We start from the raw sequence: 19,218 nt of genomic DNA, 5'->3' as shown, positions 1-19,218 counted from the left end.
GGCAGCATGCCCCCTCACTCGGCGTTCCCTTTCAGGGTGGCTGGTTTTCCTGGGAAGGTCACCAATAGCGTGGAAGACAAAGAAGCAAGACACGGTTGCTACCTCTTCTGCCGAAGCTGAGTATAGGTCGATGTATGGAATCACTTGTGAAATGAAATGGTTAAAAGGATTGCTCCTAAGTTTAGGTGTCCATCATCATCGAGCTATTTCTATTTTTTGTGATAGTCAAGCGGCTATCCATATTGCCCAAAATCCCGTGTTTCATGAACGCACTAAACATATTGAAGTGGATTGTCACTTTGTTCGTGATGCTATTCAAGAGGGACTAATTACTACTACTCATGTGCGTACAAATGAGCAATTGGCCGACATATTTACAAAGGCTTTGGGTAGGACACAATTTGAATATCTTCTAAGCAAGTTGGGCATTTTTAATCCAAGTGCTCCAACTTGAGGGGGGGTATTAGGAAAGATATGATAATATCTTTACAAAATATTATGATTATGCAAGATATATTTTCTAGTAGTTTATCTTAGGAAAAGATACTTAATTTCCTAAGTTAGATAAGCTTTGGTTTCCTTGTTGCTCAAGGAGAACTCTTATATAAGTATTGATGTTGGTGAAATAATACGATCAAGAAATACAATTCCAATTCTTCTATACTCTAAATTCTCTAAATTCTATCATACTATCTAAATTGTTTACTTTGTTAGTCAGTACTAAACCCAATTGTCTACCTTTATACTTTCATATTTGCGAATTAATATATTATTTTCATATAAAATTTAATCTTTATTTTTACCCCTATATATGTGTGACATAATATTGTAATAAATAATATTGTAAGAATTGCATGTATATAGTGCTAGTTGCAAATGAAAGTAGAGAGTTTAAACATGGGACCTATCATACTCAAACCCTCAATCTTAACTAGTTACCAAAATCTCATAGTTTAATTTTATTACAAGTGGAAATATGGTGAAGAAAACAAATTTAATCATCGCTTAATTAGCCCCTAACAATGTAATACTTGAACACTAAAATATTATACGTAGTACTCCATCCGTCCCTTAATACAATGCCTCTTTCTCTTTATTATGTGAGGAATAGATGCTCAAAAGAGACATTGTATTAAGGGACTGAGGGAGTATTTCAGACAATTCTAATAAACTCATGCATTTACATTTAGGGCTTGTTCTCATTGACTAAACTGAGCTGAACTGAACTGAACTGAGCTGAATTGAGCTGAACTGAAATGAATATTTTATAAGAGAAGAAAATTAGGAGTTGAACTGAACTGAACTGAGCTGAACTGAATTGAATTGAATTTCAACGTAAGAGAACAGACCCTAAGAACTAATACTTCAATTCTTCGAAGTAAATATCTAAGTCAAACATATAGAGTCATGTCTTTAATGTGTGAAATCTAAACGCTTATATAGTGTGTTAAACATTATTTATAACGTGTATAACCACCATAAATTTTAGTCTTCCGTTTAATTTCTAGAAATTAAAAAAAGCATATGCAAAAACAATCTCAATGTAATACTTGTTTCAAGATTAACCATTCATAATTTCATGGTTATTATGAATACATACATACTTCCTACTAAAAAGTATTGCACTTGTACATGAACTTAAAGGAGCTAGATCACCAAAAATTATACTAACTTAAGAGGAGATGATGTACTAAGCTAATATAAGCCTAGTCCTCTTCCTCATCGGTGATGAATTTACCGGTTCCAGGGTTAATGGCGGCGATGAAGAAGAAGACGACGTTTAACAAAACCAATGGCTCGATTTCATTGATAGGAACTCCGGTCTCAATGTTGAGTTGTGCAAGGGCTCCTTTTCCTGTTATGATTTCTCCTATTAAGGAGAATGCAAATCCTAATTGTGCCAATCTTCCCACAAATAGCTCATTTGACTTTGTGAATCCAAATAGAGGACCTTCAATTACACAAACTTGATTGTTAGAACATTTAATTAATAGGAACACGTTATTAGAGAAGCAAGTTTTGAGTACGACTGTCCCAATGGCAATAGGAAGTACTAGATTTTGCCTTATTTTAAAGTTAGGAAACATCTTCAAAAGTATAACACTAAATCATCAACTAGTGAATTTTGTGCCTCAAACATGTGCTTTCCTACTTTGTGTAGTTAATGAGTCTTATCATGCCTATAATCATTTTCTTGGATGAATTTAACCTTCAATCATAGTTTATTTTAATGATTGTACAATGTAATTAAGAAATAATATAACGAAAGATAAACTATTTTATTTAATTTTATTATCATTTTTTCATATATGTGAGGTATAATATAACACATACAAAACACACAATGACATTCAATATTAAGATTTTAGGTCAAGTATTTTACCTCCTTCCTTAAGACCCAAAGCTGACCTAACATTCTTTCCAGGTGGGATGACCGCCTTCTCAAGTCCGGTGGGAGGGTCATCCACGAACCTTCCCCTGTCTCCTAGGGCTCCAATTGCTCCAAGCAAGGTAAACAGAATGAAGAAGAGCAAAAGAGGCTCGGCTTCATAGATGGGAATTCCGGTTTCTAGGTTAAGTTGAGCCAAAATACCCTTTCCGGTTATACCTTCTCCCAACAATGATGCCTGAAAGTTTGTTACAAAATACATACAAGTTGATCATTTGTCATTCCATTTCAAACATTACATTTCAAAAAATCACAAGTCACCAATCAAATTAAAGTTTATAATCATGCCGCGTTTAAAAAGTTAAAATCTTGCTTGGTTTTAAACCTCGAACAAGTCAAATTTTGTTTCAAAGTACAATGTGCATAGATTAAAATAAAAATGTGTTATAAAATTGATTAAAATCCCAAAAAAATACATAAACAACTAGTCATTATAAATATCAATATTGGGCCAGCCCTTATCGGCCTGTAACTTGACAAACTGGGCCAAAAGCCTTATTTCTTCATCTTGTAATCGCGGCCCAAAGGTGCATTGTCCTCTGGGCATGCAGTTTAGTCCAAATCCAGGCATTCTTCCTTTCCCATTGTAAGTAATACTATACAATTCATCCTCACTTTCAACACCATTCCTTTGAAGATCCTTGGTAAACAAGGTTGCTCCTGGCTGGATTAGGTTCCCTCCTGCGTCGTGGCACCCGATGCAGGATCTTCGAAACAAGGCTGCCCCTCTGGCTGTATCGATGGCAAGCGAGGCTGGGGTGTAGGAGATAGGATATAAGGCTACTAGTATAGCCATGAGGGGTGGTACCAAGTGCTTCAAAAGCTTGGATGCTTCTTCTTTGCTTGTGTCCTTATTAAAGATTTTAGTGTAAGAAATATGATATGGAAAAAAATTTTGGTTGACATTTTATTTTCTCTAATTTACTCAAACTTGATTTACCAAGGTTAGGGGATTTGATTTCTTTTGCATTGTCCACTGAAGTATAATCAATATCAGTTAAATGACGAGTTGATATAAAATATTAATGATTTTTTTAAAACTCGTTAATTATCTAAAACTTTTTTTTTTAAATCTGACAATTATTTAAAGCTCGGATTAATTTCTTGAGTTGAGATTATTAGTCCTATATGGGTAAAAGTTGTAATTAAAAATAAAAAAATAAAAAAGTTACAAATCTAGCTATTTTACTAGTACAAACATAGTGCTGCTTAAGTAACGTTGCTAGAGAGTTTATTTACAAGCTATGCTCATTAAAATCTAATACAATAATACAAGTATAATATTAGACCCCAAACAAATATAAGGAATTTCACTCAAACAACCCCCTTTATTTTTCTTATCAATCCAAAATTTACCCTCCAATGGTTTGATCTTAAGGATTTATCAAACTAACACTAAAATATAAATTAGTAAAGAGACAACTAAATCCAAATGTACTCAAATCTTATCTGCACTCGTAAATATTCAAGATCAGAAACATTGCACGATCTTGGTTATCCATAAAATTTAAGTATCCAAAAGATCATACTAGTATTATGTACACATACATATGAGTATATGACAAAAATTTGTGTAAAATCATGTAATCAACTATAAAATGTAAAGATTCAAGTGTTTAATTAACTTACAGCAAATCCAATCATAGCAACACGACCAACAAAGAGTTCATTTTCCTTAGTAAACCCAATTCCTCCAGAAGTTCCAAACAAACCATCTTCAACTTTTAGCTTTGGCTTCTCCACCTAATTAACATAACATTAATAACAAATAATTAAGCTCAATAATACATAATTATCAAATAAATTATTACAAAAATAAATAAATGTACCTTCTTAGCAGGAGCTTTGGCCTTGGACTTAAAAAGAGCAAAAGTCTTTAAAACATTTGAAGAAGAAGAAGAAGAAAGTGAAGGAAGAGGAGAAAAGAAAAGATGAGAAGAAGAAGATTTAGGCTTAATCTTTTCAATTTGAAGTTTAAGCAATGAATTTCTCTTCAAATCAACTGTGTTAGTAGAAACATTAGGCATAAGCAACATTGCTTGAGCCATACTTAATTATATATTAAATCTAATTAGTTTTAATATTTCTTAGATTCAATTTATATAATTCTCTCTTCTTCTTGCTTTTGATCTATTTTACTACAATGTTGAAAGTTTGTTAAATGATCATATAATGTGTAATGTTTTTATTAAGTGGAGGAAAATAAAGGGTGATAAAAAGAGATGTGGATAGGATTTTTGAGAGTGTTGATAGGTTTATAGAGTGACCACGTTACCTTTGGTTTTTCAATATGTGCATTTTAGTGGTTCTTTCTTTTGTGAACCATGTTTGATTTGCAAGTATTTTTTGAGCTTTTTATTTATTATTTTTTTTGAATTTTGCTTTTTTGAAAAAAATAAAATAAAAATTGAGCATATTCCAAGTTCATGGGGATCATATGGGATTAATTATCTTATGAAATCTTAGTAGTGGATCTTTATAATAATTTTGAAAATATTTCTAAAATGAGTTTGTTTTCTAAAAATATATAAATCCATTTATACGTAATATTAATTTAAAGTTCACTAAATACCCTTCTAGGCTTCTATTTTAGTTCATTTTATATATTAAGGAACTCGTAAAAGTTAATGCAATGTAGTTATGTAGATTAAATTTAAACATTTTTTTTACATTTGTCGTTTACTCATATATTATCGTAAACTATGTAGTACGTGTAATAATAAGAAGTATTAGGGATCAAAATTACAATATATACAAAAGGTAACAATTGTCTAAAAAAACAGAGTACATGAATTAGGTGTTTAGGTCCCATTCAAAAATTATTGAACTCCAAAGGCACAAATTGAAGTAGAAAATCTTGATTTCGATGTGAACCACACATAGGGAGGAAAAAGATAGATGCATCTTAAACAAGAACACGTAGAGCTATAGAATAAATTTGACAAAGAATATGAAATGACAAAAGTACCCAAGTTGCATTTAATTTGCTAGTTTAGTGACATTTGCTAAGGTCCCCTACTCCCCTTGCTCCTTATAACACCATGACAAAATGATTGCTTGTTTATTTGTTTTATTATTTGGTCATAACTCATAAGGCATGCATGACTTGGTCTATTAGTCTTAAGACAAACCGAATACAAAGAGGAAGAGCCTATATTACCTTGTGGTTGAAAATTGACCACTAATAAAAATGGGTCTAGACTTTTCTTAGTCACCTCATTTTCTGTATTGATGAATTCGATCAATTTGTATACATTACCAAGCTAAATGGTCTAGTGAAAAAGAGGTGATCTTCCAATCATGAGATTAGATATTCAATTCCTATTCGTAATAATAATTTAGAGGATTAATTTCCCTTATTACCTTTTCCTACACTCTAAAAATGTCTAGCCTGCTTAGCCGGGTCGGGTTGACTCATGAGGTATTTTATAAAGGTTATACTTCCTTCGCTTTTTTGATTGACACGTTTTGACTTTAGCACTATTCACATACATTCATTTGATCATGTTTGTGATCTATACGTAATAAAAATAATCATTAGAGATCTTGTTATATTCATCACAATGTATATTTCAAAATATCAACTTTTTATAATTTTGCTTACGGCCCGTCTTGTGTGCGGCCAACCACATTATGTGGCCACTTAATGTAACCCCTATAATATTGATTAAGTAACCCCTATAATACCGACCGAGTAACTATATAACAATGATGAAGTAACCTTTTAACACTGACCAAGTAACCCCCATTACACTAGCGAAATAACCCCTATAGTGGCTGGCTACACGGTGTGGCCAGCTACATATAGGAATTTGTGTTTTGCTCTTTTGCTTATCAGCAATTAAAGATATTAATGGTTTAATTTGTATATTAATAAACATGACTAAAGAAATGTGTTAGTTAAAAACAGATAAAGTAATACGTACACTATAATATCTCCACTAAAGGAGCTAATATATGAATTCGAATACTTACAAAGGTGCTAATAACATATACTAGATGAAACCCATTTGTTTGAATTTTCCCTTTTTTAAATAATTTTTTTATATATACATTTATGTGCTAAAATTTGTTATATATTTTAGATAAAATTCCTGATATCAAAAGATAATATTTTATATTTAATTAATTTAAAATGGGAAATCTCATTCACCAATTTTGCTTACGTGTCATTTAAATTATAATCTCGTATTTAATTGGCTACCACTAAAATTTATTATCTTACATGGCGCGTTGAAAAAATTAAATCCTACGTGCCTCTCTAAAAACTCGAAAAAAACTCTCATATATATATATATATATATATATATATATATATATATATATATATATATATATATATATATATATATATATATATATATATATATATATATATATATATATATATATAATACGCACCAATCAATTTTGTATTTTGGATACAATTCAAGTAATAAAAGGGTGATGACGGGTTTACACTTGAGCGGTTGGGCCCCGTTCTTTAGAGCTGCTCTACTCTGTTGAGTCCTGCTCTGCATCAATCTGCTCTGCTCTGCTTAAAAATAATACTTAATTTACTCTGCTCTGCTCTACTGACTCCTGCTCTGCCCAGAAGCTAAAAAAACAAGGCCTTGGAAGATTATATAGGAAATTATCTCAAGTGTTAGCATTACAAACATAAAAGTTTTTCATTATATCTCTAACAACCAACATAATGTGACATAATGACTGTTTTTTCCCACTATATAAAGGAATCATAATATTATTATCATAGTTAGTTGAGATATGTCTACAAATTTAATAGGATTTTACAAAATCAACTAATAATATTAGTAGAATAAACCCCATATAATTTCTCATGAGGGATGAAAGATAACTTTATGAGCTTCACTTTTAATCTTATGGCCCTTCTTATTTGTAAATTTATTTCAATTTTTATATATATATGGAGAAGTTACAAGTTTACAACCTTCATTAGAACTCAACTTTCAACTATGGTTAAGTACTTAAGTAACCCGAACAAATAATATTATTATTATTCATTCTTATTCCTATCTAAGTAATATTCAAAATGTTGATGTTTACTTATTCACTAATAAAATATTGGAAAAATTAGAAAAAATAATCTCAACTTTCGTCAATTTTAGTAGAATAATCCCAACTTTAGATTATTCTGGAATAATTTGAACTTTAGAGGGTCTTCTTTTTCTTCAATCTCAAACCGGTCAACAAAAGTCAACGACCTAATAGGTTATGCGCCACATGTCAAACTGAAATTGGTCAAAAAAAATTAATTGTTTTTTTTAAAAAAAAAACCAGAAAACCCTTAATCCCTTTCCCGCCACCAAAACCCCCACCACCTGCCACCGCTAGTCGCGCCAACCCCTCCTTCCCCCTGCCCAAACAGTGCGCCGCTTTCCCCCCAAACCCTCTGTGCCGGTGTTTCGACCCACCTCCACTCCCAATCCCATCCTGTTTCATTCGAAACACCCTCGAAACCCCTCGCTCACTCCCAAAAACCCCCAACAACCACTTTCTCACCGTTGAAAACCCTAGCGACTTAGGTTTTTGATGGTGGGGGAAGGGTGTTTAGGGGTTTTCGGGTGTGAGGGAGGGGTTTCGAGGGTGTTTCGAGTGGTGGTGGTGGTGGTGGTGGCTGGTAAATGAGTTTCGAGTGGTGGTGGCGGCAGAAAAGGAGGGGAGGAAGGTGGGTCGCATCACCGGCGTTGGGGGAGTAGGGGAAACCGGCATTGGGGGGAGGGGGCAAACCGGCGCAGGGGAAGGGGAGTAGCAGCAGCCGCCAGAGATAAGGCTGTGGGTGGCCGAATTTGGGGTTTGGCTGTTTATTTTATTTTATTTTATTTTATTTATTATTTAACTTTGTTTGTTCTTATATTTTTTTAACCATTTAACGCGTGACACGTGTCACTTAAAAAAAAATACAAGAAACCCATTCAACCGATAATCGGTATTTGGGATTGAAGAAAAAGAAGACCCCCTAAAGTTCAGATTATTCCAGAAAAAATAAAAGTTGGGATTATTCTACCAAAATTGATGAAAGTTGGGATTATTTATTCTAATTTTTCCTAAAATATATATTAATATTATATTGATGTTTACTTATTCACTAATAAGATATTTGAATTGACTATCTAAATATAAATTTGTTACAAAAATAGAATATATAGAGATTTTCGATCATTTTTTAAAAAACTTATTTGATACATAGGATTTTATGAATTAGATGTGTCAATGGTTGGTATGTGACAGAATAATAATTACTCGTAATAAAAAAAAATTAAAGATTCTAAATAGATCTCTTGTAACTAGTCAACTTAATGCATAAGGGTTGAAAAGAAGTACTCCTACTATATCTTTATTGAACTGATATTATGTTCGTTTCATCTAACTTGTAAAAATTAATTAATCATTTCATTTTAAGTTTTAAGCAAATATTAGTATAAGCACTAATTATTTTTATTTTTTTTATTATTTATTTATTTATTATACAAAGATTAGCCAAATAAATATAAATTATGCATTTATATGCCTATACGTGGGATAAATTAAAATTATTTTTTTCTTAAAATAATAGTACTTTTTAAAAAAACGTATATAACTCGTGAATATATTCCTTTTACGGTTAAAAACTCTCTAATTCTCTAGTTTTATATCAAATTTTTTAGTACTAAAGTCAATTTTTTATTTTTTAAAAAACATTAATTTAACGATTTGGTAAATTTTTTTTGTCTTTTTGGATGGTACTTTAAAATAAAAAATTTTGGCTGGTAATATAACAAGCGAGTTATTTGTGAGTGGTAAAATACAAAATTTCCTTTAAACTATCAACTTTTTAATATTTTTTACTAACATATAATTATACGGAGTATATATATTTATGGTCAAATTAATACAAATATATTAAGTTTGACCACATCAATTATTATGAAATAAATAAAGTATTTAAATAAGGTCTATAAAATGAGGCCATAAAATCACTCCATATTAGATTTTCAAAAGGGATGGGGTTATGGTATAAGGGCCAACTGCCAACATTGAGGCAAATCAAATCATTGACTAAGACTACCACCGTTTAAGTCACATGTATATAGACAATCGTTTAACAGTAGCCATGTCCGTGAAAATTTGAAGGCCCTGTGCATGCCGTGCTACAAGCAAGTAGATCTTTTACTCTATGGAGGCCCAATATAAAAGGTAATTGTCCATTTACACATGACCTACGGGAAGTAAAAAGTATATTAGGGTATGTTCTCTTCAATTCTTCATCTTATCTTTAGTTTAGCTCAGTTTAGTTTCAATCAATTCAGTTTAGTTTTTAATTTCCTTCTCTCATAAAATATTCAATTCATTTCAGCTCCAATCAATTCAGTTCAGTAAATCAGAATAGGGCCTTAGCGCGTTTTCTGAGTAATTCCTATAATATTGACATGATAATCATTTATTATACTTATGAGAAACTCTAAAATAATAAAGTAACTCAAAAAACACTCATAGAGTAACCCTTTATTACTAAGTATAACCTATAACACTAACTAACTAACCCCATGGTGCTTGGCAAAAAATAGTTAAAAAACGTGTGAAATAAAAAACAAAAAATTGTGGGTCATATTATTTTATAATTTATCTTTTATCTGATCTTGCTAACGAACGTCGCCGGAGCGTTGGATAAACATTTAAAATATTACAATATCTAAAATGTTATTAATTTGGGAAAGCATGACAAAATCACACGTTGATCAGTATAATTAATGTTAATTTTAATTTAATTTTTCTACTTTTAGCTAGCTTATCCAAAGCTTGAGGGACTTACGTTAGCTTTTGCCTTATCTTAAATATGTGCATGAGAACTATGTAAAAAAAATGAAATACGAGTAAATAAAAAGGAATGGAGCGGGTGAAATACATGTCTTGTTTTACAATTGGTTGTTGACTTTTTTTGTTTTTTGGTTTTTTTTTTTTTTTTTTTTTTTTTTTTTTTTTTTTTTTGGCTAAAGACTTTTTATTTGTTTAAAAACATGTTTGAAAACTTTAGGTGTTGGATATTACTTCAATAATTTAGGTACTTAAAAGTTAATAACTAATCAAAACAATGTTTTCATTTGGGTTTAAAAACTATCCTTTCAATTGGTTAAATTGTCATATTCCCTCAGTTTTAATATGTTAGTCTCATATACTATTTTGGGCGTTTTAAAAAAATCTACCTATATTAAATATGTATTCCACTTTTTACTTAGTTTTTATTTCCCATTTTATACATATTAAATTCTGATTGTTTAAATTAATTGATTGTAAATTGATGACATAACTCTAAGTAAAGAAATTATTCCCTTAAATTATGCAATTATGGTTGACGGTTTCCTAAAAAAAAATCAAAAAAAATTTAAATAAGACAAAATTATTTATGAATTGTTTTTTAACTTTAATGTTAGATTCTAAATATTCTCCTTTTCTTATTTTATGTGATTGATTCCATATAGGACTATCATATTGAAATGAAGGGAGTATTAAATTTTGGCTATGTTTTGTTCAAATTATTTTAGTTTATACGAATATATCAAATCAGATCCTATCTTTTAATTTGCATTTACTCATCATAAAAGATCTTTATATTCCATTAAATAGTACATAGTATGAAAATTTCATGTTCTCATATAAATAGTTCATATAAATACAAATTTTATAAAATCATTTGATATATATTGTGAATAAACGAACAACGAATAAATAAGGTTAAATTTGTCTGATTAGATTAGGTGAACAAACATGGTGACGATGGCGTTACTGAAGTTACAAACTTACAAAGTTAGGGTTTGTTTGATTCATCTAATTTTTGCGTATCTGATTAGATCTGATCTAATTTGAATGTCAAACTTGACTAAACTTTGGCCTTAAATATACGATAATCTATACGGAAAAAATGTATCAAGTAAGGTCTTATTAGATTTGTAATAATATGAATTTTATTAATATGTGATTTTCATAACTTTTTTCATTACAAAATTAAAGATATTTAGTGATAAAAAATACACATAAAACGATGATGTGATTTGAACTTATTTTTTCTGATCTGAACTTATTTTTTCTAAAATATTACCTCCGTTTCATATTATTTGTAATGATTAGATATTTTTCCTCTCTACTTTATGTCACATTATTGTAAATAATATAAAATGACGGTAATAAGTAAAAATAAGGTGAACTAAACAAGACCATACCATAACATTTACTGGTTAGTAGGTTACATACATAGGTTAAAAATTACACTTTGCAGTTTGCAAGTCCCATAAACATTACGCATAGGCGGGAATAAATAGAAGCTTCGTTTAGATCAATTCTCATTTATATATACACAGAAAATAAAACAAAAAATAATTGAAAATAGAAAAGCTGCAAAAGAAATTATTATTGCCCTCGTTTTCTGCTCCTCTCTCACTCTCTCTCTCTCTCTCTCTCTCTCTCCTCATTCCACTTACTTCAACATCACCTTTCCCTCACATGCTCTGCTTCCGCTGATTTCCCCACTTTTCTTTTCTTTACCTATTTTCAAATTCCCTACAAAAATAGTATCACCAGTTATTGAAATTAAATTAACAGTAGAAAAAAAATTGTCCCATTTTTTATTTTGCAAGATCAAATTTTGTATTCCAATGTGAGATAAAATTTGTTTTTGTTTTGGAGTTCTAACTTTCTAAGTATTTTCAAAATTTAAACTTTTTACTTGTACTCGAAACAACGAAAGATATTACAAGTAAAACGAATTATTTGAAGTGTAACAACTAAAAAAACACGAGTCGAGTATTACTTGAACTTTTACTGGTTTATTATTATTAAGCAATTTATTCTAAGTAGATGACATTCTACAAAGAAGATTAAAGACATTTATTAAAAAAAAATCTTGGTTTCAACAAGTGCTTCAGCTCTCAGGTTGGTCCAATAGCTGGTCTCCTGGTCAAAGGTATTCATTTGGGTCTTGCTCTTCTTGTTTCTTTCTAACTGTTTTTTTTAAGTTTGTTAATCTGAAATAAAGCTGTTCTTAAAATAAGATTAAGCTCAGTTTTTATTTTATTCTTTACAAAAGTTTTCTGGGTTTGATTCTTTATCCAAATAAAAGGTTTTTATTCACATTAACAACTACAAAACGGGTTATTAATTATTTTTTGTCACTGTATTTCCCAGTTTCATAAATTTAAAACACTGTTTTATTGCTGTTATTAGCATAAAAAATTTAATTTTTTAGGGATTTAGCAAGTTTTTTCTGTGTTTAAGTTGATGGGTATTGCTAATTTTATGGTTTAAATTATGGGTGTTACATGATATCCTAAATTAGTAGGTAATTTATTTTCTTTCACTTAAAAATTGATTTTTTTTAATCCCTTCTTGTATCTGTAATTTTAATGTATTGAAAAAAAAAAAATCCAATCTTGGGATGAATATGAGATAAATTTGAAAATTTTACAACATTTTGAGAAATGGAGCTGTTTATTGATGTACAAAATATGTCAATTTGTGGAAAATTTGACTTTTTTACAAAGTTTTGCAGGTGAATGAACTGAAATTAAGTGCAAATGAAGTTCATGGTGTGTTACCCTGAGACTAATTTTCAGAGAAATTGAAATGGTAAACAGAAAATGGTTGTGGGGGAAAAAGTCTTCTGAGAAGATTGCTGGTGAGACTGAAAGTTCAGGTTCAATGTCTTCTCATTCTGACAAAATTTTGGAGGATCAGGTTTGTTATTCTTGCATATTTTAAAATTAATTCATGTAATTTGGAGTTGCTTAATCTTGCATTTTTATGTATATTTAGTAAATTACAGATTGATATGTGTTAATATGAATTTCATCTTTCTGTTGAGTGACTGCAATCAATTTGTTTCTGCATTTTTTCGTTGAAGGCGGTGTTATGTTAGGCTATCTTGTAATTGCATCATCTTGAGGTGATTTAACTCTAATGGATCAATATTCGGATCTATGTTATGTAGTTTAATGAAACTTTTGTGTCCTTTGTTTAAAATCTTTGAAACACAAGGGCTTGTGTTACTCGAACTGTTCTTTTTGATACCGGGTATTCAGACATGGTATGACAGTAATGACACTATAGGCACTTTGTTTTGGACCAAAATCATGGAAACTTCTCATAAGATGGTTATGTTCATTACTTCTATCCGAGTCTGAGTAACATTGCTCAGGACTTCAATTTAAACTTCATACTGCAAATTTAATGTAGTTACTCCAGTAATTTATTTACTCTCATATGTTGGACCTTAACATTAAATTTCTTATTTGACTGATCATTGCAATATCAAACCTATTAAAAGGCCATTTTATTTCTCTGGTTGAGGAAAACTTGCAGAATCATTTATCAATACATGTAGGCTGTTGTTAGTAGATGAGGAACTATGCAGCATTAAGTTACTGACATTTGGGTGATAAGCCCATTTATTTGATGTTTTCGAAGACTATAGCTCACATCGAAAAGGATATAGACACTTTAACAACATCATCTCTATTCTTATTCTTTCTCTAATCATGTACTTACCAATGTCGTATCATTCATCCACTATAAGTTTATAAGGATTTCACCCTAATGCATCGGTAATTCTGCCTGCTCTTGTCCCTGGTGCTTTGGCAGCTAATACATCCATGTTTTGTGTGACTGAAGCAGGAGCCTATAAAAGGATCTCCAAATAATTCCCAGTCACCAGAAGTTAACTCTAAAGCTACAGAAAGTATAATCAACAGAGAAGTAAACGATGAGAGGGAGAAAAGCTTGACTCATAAACTATCAGATGCCATAGAAGAAGATAGGCCAAATGATAGGTTATCAGAGGAATATGCATCTGTAATATCTACGAATGGAGATACTCAACCACTAGCACCAGATGGTTGTGTGGAGGACGTATCAAAAGATAGTCTTTCAAATGAAAATGTGCCTTCTGTTTCCGTTGAGGACTCCCAAGGAGTGAAATTTGGGCATCTATCGAGTAATGGTTGTTTAGAAGATAAAGAGAGTTTCAAGCTTCTGACAGAAAAACTCTCTGCTGCTCTTGTGAATGTCAGTCACAAAGATCAATTAGTTAAACAACATTCAAAAGTTGCTGAGGAAGCTGTTGCAGGTAATTGCGGAACTTGTTTAAGAAGCTTATAAGCTCTTCTTTTATACAGTTACCATTTGTTATCTGATGATATTTTCTTGAACCTTCTATACTTGGAATATAACACACTTTTAGACCACCCTTAAAAGCTCTATCTCAGATCATTTTTCCTTGAGATTTGATAGCTTGCCCTTGAAATTCTTCCTTAAGTTGGTTTTCTCAATGCATGTTGTGATAATTGGATGCATCAACTCCGATTGGATGCATCAACTCCGGCGAGCTTCCTGCAGCCTTCTTAGTTGCTACAAGCCTGAATCCTTAACTTTCTATGACGCATATATCTTTATGCAAGCATTTCTTTTTCTTATAAATGAATCATTCATCCTTTATTAAGAGGGGATAAAACCATTTCCCAGAGTTAATATTACTGCATACTATAATTACTACACTAGTGTACTGACTTCTGAATCTTAGGGTGGGAAAAGGCTGAAAAAGAAGCTGATAGCTTGAAACAACAACTTGAAGCTGTAGCGCAGAAAAAGTCATCCCTGGAAGACCGAGTAAGCCAACTCGATGAAGCTCTGAAAGAATGTGTTAGGCAGCTTAGACTTGCAAGGGATGAGCAAGAAAAGAAAATAAATCAAGCTGTAACTGAGAGAACAAGTGAATTGGAACTTGCCAAGACCAGGCTGGAAGACCAGCTTGTTGAGCTTCAGGCCCTGCTAGAAACTTCCAGAATGAATGATCTCGAGTTACAACATAGAACTGACTTTTTAGAGGAAGAAAATGTTGTACTTAGACAGGAGCTTCAATCGCTATCAGAGGAACTGGAGGTGAGGACCATTGAAAGGGATTTGAGCACAAAAGCTGCAGAAACAGCTAGCAAGCAGCATTTAGAGAACATAAAAAAGTTAGCCAGGCTAGAGGCTGAGTGTCGAAAGCTAAAATCGCTTTCTAGAGTAACATCAATAAGCAATGAGCGCAAGTCAAGCACTGCTGTCGCTTCCTGTGCTGAATCACCGACCGACAGCCAGTCAGATGGTGCTGAGCAACTAAGTGCTTCAGAGTGTGATGGGCGTAAGATGAATGGCTCTTGGGCTTCAGCCTTAATTGCCGAACTTGATCAATTCACGAGTGAGAAAGTGGACAGAAACATGAATCCACCTTCTACAGACATCAATCTGATGGATGATTTCCTTGAAATGGAGAGGCTTGCTTCCTTGTCTAGTAATGGGCCTCAGGTTCAGTCTGTTGGTTGTGATGAGACCCTTGAAAAGTCAGCTCATAAGGAAGATAGTAGTTTACGGATTGAGTTTGAGTCTATGGCTCGTCGAACAGCTGAACTTGAAGAAAATATATGTAAAGTGGAAGCGGAAAAGGCTGAATTGGCTATAACTTTGGCCCAAGCTCAAAGTTGTTTTGAGGAATCACAAGTACAGTTGATTGAAACCCAGATGAAGTTAGAACAGCTGGATAGACAGCTACATGATGCAAATGAAGGGGAACGGTTTTATAAAGCACTGTTTATTCAATTTGAGCGAGAAGCTAACTTGATGTCCTCTCAGATAAAGTCATTGCGTGCTGAGATAGAAAAAGAACAAGCATTATCGAAGCAAATTTCTTTAAGGTGCAAGGATTTGGAGAATGAGCTGAGAAAGAAGGAAGAGGAACTAGAATTTCAGCAAGAAGAAATGTTTAGTGATGAGCTCAAACTGAAGGAAACGGATTTAGCTCAAACTCAAGACAGTTTGGAGAAGTCAGAGGCTCAGCTGAAGCAGGCAGAAAAGAAGCTGAAAGAACTTGAGAAGAAACTGCAAGAGGCATATGAAGAGAAGAAATCGTTAAATTCTGAACTTGACAGTGTGAGAGAGGAGCTCCAAAGAATGTCTATTCAAATTGAATCATTGAATGAGCAGGCGCGGAAGGGATTAATGACTGAGAATGTGCAGATGGAGCTTGAGAAGGAGCTGCTAGAGGCAAATGAAGAGAAGATATCCCTGAATATAGAACTTGATTTTATAAGAGCAGAGCTCCAAACAATGTCCTCCCAGATTGAATTATTGAATGAGCAGGCGCAGAAGGGATTAATGACTGAGAATGTGCAGATGGAGCTTGAGAAGGGGCTACAAGAGGCAAATGAAGAGAAGAAATCCCTATATTCTGAACTTGACCGTATGAGAGCAGAGCTCCAAACAATGTCTTCTCAGATTGAATTATTGAATGAGCAGGCACAGTCGGGTTTAATGACTGAGAACGTGCAGCTTGAGAAGGAGCTACAAGAGGCAAATGAAGAGAAGAAATCCTTGAATTCTGAACTTGATTATATGAGAGCAGAGCTCCAAACAATGTCCTCCCAGATTGAGTCATTGCATGAGCAGGTGCAGAAGGGATTATTGAATGGGCAGGAGAAGAATAAGCTCAAGAAGGAGCTACAACAGGCAAATGAAGAGAAAAAATCCCTGAATTCTGAACTTGATGGTATGAGAGAAGAGCTCCGGACCATGTCCTCTCAGATTGAATTATCAAATGAGCAGGTGCAGAACGAGCTCGAGAAAGAGCTGCAACAAGCAAATGAAGAGAAGAAATCCCTAAATTCTGAACTTGATGGCATGAAAGAACAGCTCCAAACAATGTCCTCTCAGATTGAATTATTAAATGAGCAGGTGCAGAAAGAAAAGGCTTTGGTAGCAGAACTTTCCACCAAATATGAGGAAATGGAATACGAGCTGCAGAAAAAAATACAGGAGATTAATGTTCAGCAAAGGGCGCACTCTAATAACGAGTTGAAGATAAAGCAGGTATATTACAGTTTGCATGAATCATCTTCCATATTGTCTCTATTTTATCATTACATCTAATAATTATTTCCATAATATGATTCTGTGTAGCATTTTTTTTTTAGTGTCAAAAGGGTTGGTCTTAATATAAATGTCAAATGCAGGAAGATCTTGCTGTTGCAGCTGGAAAGCTTGCTGACTGCCAGCAGACAATTGCATCTCTCGGAAGCCAGCTAAAATCTCTAGCAACATTGGAAGATTTTCTTATTGACACTGCAAGTATACCAGGATTTTCAGCTCCTGCTCCACTGATGGCTCAACGTAGTACTGGTGAGCCTTGGAAACTTCATTCAAATGATACATATTTGACGGAGAAGGAATATGAGCCATTGCGTAATACCCAGGAGGATTTGAGTCCTTTTGCAACTCATAATAGAAGAGATGCAAGAGGGTCACCAGCATCTTCATCATCATCAACTACTTCATCAGCTTTCTTCTTAAACTACCCTGGTTCTGAGAAAAATGATAACGGATTTGCTAATTTTTATTCTCTTAGCAGAAGTTAGTCAGTCAAATTTTGATAGCACAAATCTAGAATGATACTCGGATAGATTAGGTAGTGCTAGTGTATGCAAATATTATCAGATAGGAAGAGTTGAATGAGGGTGCTGTATGTTTTTAGAATCAAGGTAGGCATTTTACATGATTCAATTGATTTTCTGATACTATTATGACCCTTTGTTATGGTCATTGGTGCCATGAGCCTCTTCAGGCAATATAATCACTTGCTCACCACTTGTCGTATTATCTAATATTGGTTTAGATGATCATCATTGTTAAACCAAATATCAATTATACCGGCTTATATTTATTTGATCATACAAGCTAGAGATAGTTCGTAGTTTTTTCTGTACAGGCTTGACTTGTCTGATCATTTTGTAGCACTACAAATCTACAATATGCTAATAAAGTCTTGGAAGATGTAATGTAGTAGCCACCATGTAAACCTTAGGATGTGTGATGATTCTCACATTTGAAGATGTTATTATCAACACTGCAAGTATACACCAGAGTTTTCGCTGCCTGCTTCAATGATGGCAAAACATGGTAGTGGTACGGTGAGCCATGGAAGCTTCATTCAAATGATACTTATTTATCCGAGAAGTATTACGAGCCACTGTGTAAATCCCAGGAGGATTCAAGTCCATTTGCAAGTAGATATAAAAGGATCACCAACATCAGCTAAAAGAATATCGGAAGCATGCTAGATAGTACTCCATAGATAGTTTTGATCCATTCAACTTCATCTTCTTTGGCACGTTATTTGTTTCAAAGGTAGAAGCTTCAACTTTTTACTATTAGTCAATTATCTTGACTTAACACAGGTTTCCATGATAATCATGAACTCCTATCACTCTTAGCTTAGTCAACTGTCATTGCTTTTCCCAGACTCATGGCTAGACCTGGTTATTTGGCAGGTCGGGTCAGGGCCGGTTGTGGGTCAGGTCAAATAGGGTCACATTTTATAGGGTCAATATCAAATTGGGTCAATACGGGTCGTGGGTCAATAGAGGGTCAATAATGGGCAGACCAACAAAATATCATTTAAAATAGATATTGGACAAAGCCATTATTAAGCATTTATGAATACAAACTTATCTATGTAATTATTTTTACATTATCTATTTTCTTTATCAATTAAATTAAAAAAAAAAATATTTTGACCTTATATTGACCCTACCCAATAAAGGTCCTGTCTATTAAAAGCCCTTTTAACGTTATCCCTAACCCTATTATCATTGGGTTACCATACCCAATAACCAGCTGTACTCATGGCAATGGGAAGAGCTCTTGTTCGCTCTTTGTACCTGGTACACCACCATAGGCGGTTGTGCTGT

At 32.8% G+C, this 19,218-nt stretch overlaps 2 protein-coding genes across 5 annotated transcripts; one reads left to right on the top strand and one right to left on the bottom strand.

Moving 5' to 3' along the window:
* Positions 1-1,525: 1,525 nt before the first annotated feature.
* On the bottom strand, positions 1,526-4,713 carry LOC145586569 (photosystem II 22 kDa protein, chloroplastic-like). Of its 2 annotated transcripts, XM_081643435.1 has the most exons (4): positions 4,279-4,674; positions 4,079-4,192; positions 2,384-2,627; positions 1,526-1,951 (listed from the first exon to the last, which is right to left on the bottom strand). In XM_081643435.1, exons 1-4 carry the CDS (start codon positions 4,495-4,497, stop codon positions 1,707-1,709), a joined length of 822 nt encoding a protein of 273 aa, XP_081499561.1. In that variant the 5' UTR covers positions 4,498-4,674; the 3' UTR covers positions 1,526-1,706. The 2 variants fall into 2 exon arrangements, with proteins under 2 accessions (XP_081499561.1, XP_081499562.1); XM_081643436.1 differs by lacking the exons at positions 1,526-1,951; positions 2,384-2,627 and adding an exon at positions 2,742-3,299 and having other exon boundaries at positions 4,279-4,713.
* A 7,286-nt stretch (positions 4,714-11,999) lies between these two features.
* LOC145585397 (uncharacterized) lies at positions 12,000-18,056 on the top strand. Of its 3 annotated transcripts, none has more exons than XM_081642099.1 (5): positions 12,000-12,407; positions 12,993-13,177; positions 14,111-14,564; positions 15,018-17,341; positions 17,485-18,056. In XM_081642099.1, exons 2-5 carry the CDS (start codon positions 13,067-13,069, stop codon positions 17,884-17,886), a joined length of 3,291 nt encoding a protein of 1,096 aa, XP_081498225.1. In that variant the 5' UTR covers positions 12,000-12,407; positions 12,993-13,066; the 3' UTR covers positions 17,887-18,056. The 3 variants fall into 3 exon arrangements, with proteins under 3 accessions (XP_081498225.1, XP_081498227.1, XP_081498226.1); XM_081642101.1 differs by having other exon boundaries at positions 12,001-12,407; positions 14,114-14,564; XM_081642100.1 differs by lacking the exon at positions 12,000-12,407 and having other exon boundaries at positions 12,947-13,177.
* The last annotated feature ends 1,162 nt before the right edge of the window (positions 18,057-19,218 follow it).

This window comes from Chenopodium album, chromosome 16 (genome assembly GCF_948465745.1).
Source record: "Chenopodium album chromosome 16, dcCheAlbu1.1, whole genome shotgun sequence".
NCBI lineage: Eukaryota > Viridiplantae > Streptophyta > Magnoliopsida > Caryophyllales > Amaranthaceae > Chenopodium > Chenopodium album.
This window is presented reverse-complemented; position numbering and strand designations above follow the sequence as displayed.

What these genes read in the sequence shown, in the direction of transcription:
- LOC145586569 (XM_081643435.1), bottom strand. Translation starts at nt 4,497, where the DNA reads ATGGCTCAAGCAATGTTGCTTATGCCTAATGTTTCTACTAACACAGTT. An exon ending in TTGCTATGATTGGATTTGCT is followed by an intron (nt 2,628 to 4,078) that starts GTAAGTTAATTA and finishes ACAAACTTTCAG; the next exon opens with GCATCATTGTTGGGAGAAGG. An exon ending in TTTGGGTCTTAAGGAAGGAG is followed by an intron (nt 1,952 to 2,383) that starts GTAAAATACTTG and finishes GTGTAATTGAAG; the next exon opens with GTCCTCTATTTGGATTCACA.
- LOC145585397 (XM_081642099.1), top strand. Translation starts at nt 13,067, where the DNA reads ATGGTAAACAGAAAATGGTTGTGGGGGAAAAAGTCTTCTGAGAAGATT. An exon ending in TGCTGAGGAAGCTGTTGCAG is followed by an intron (nt 14,565 to 15,017) that starts GTAATTGCGGAA and finishes TCTGAATCTTAG; the next exon opens with GGTGGGAAAAGGCTGAAAAA. An exon ending in ACGAGTTGAAGATAAAGCAG is followed by an intron (nt 17,342 to 17,484) that starts GTATATTACAGT and finishes TGTCAAATGCAG; the next exon opens with GAAGATCTTGCTGTTGCAGC.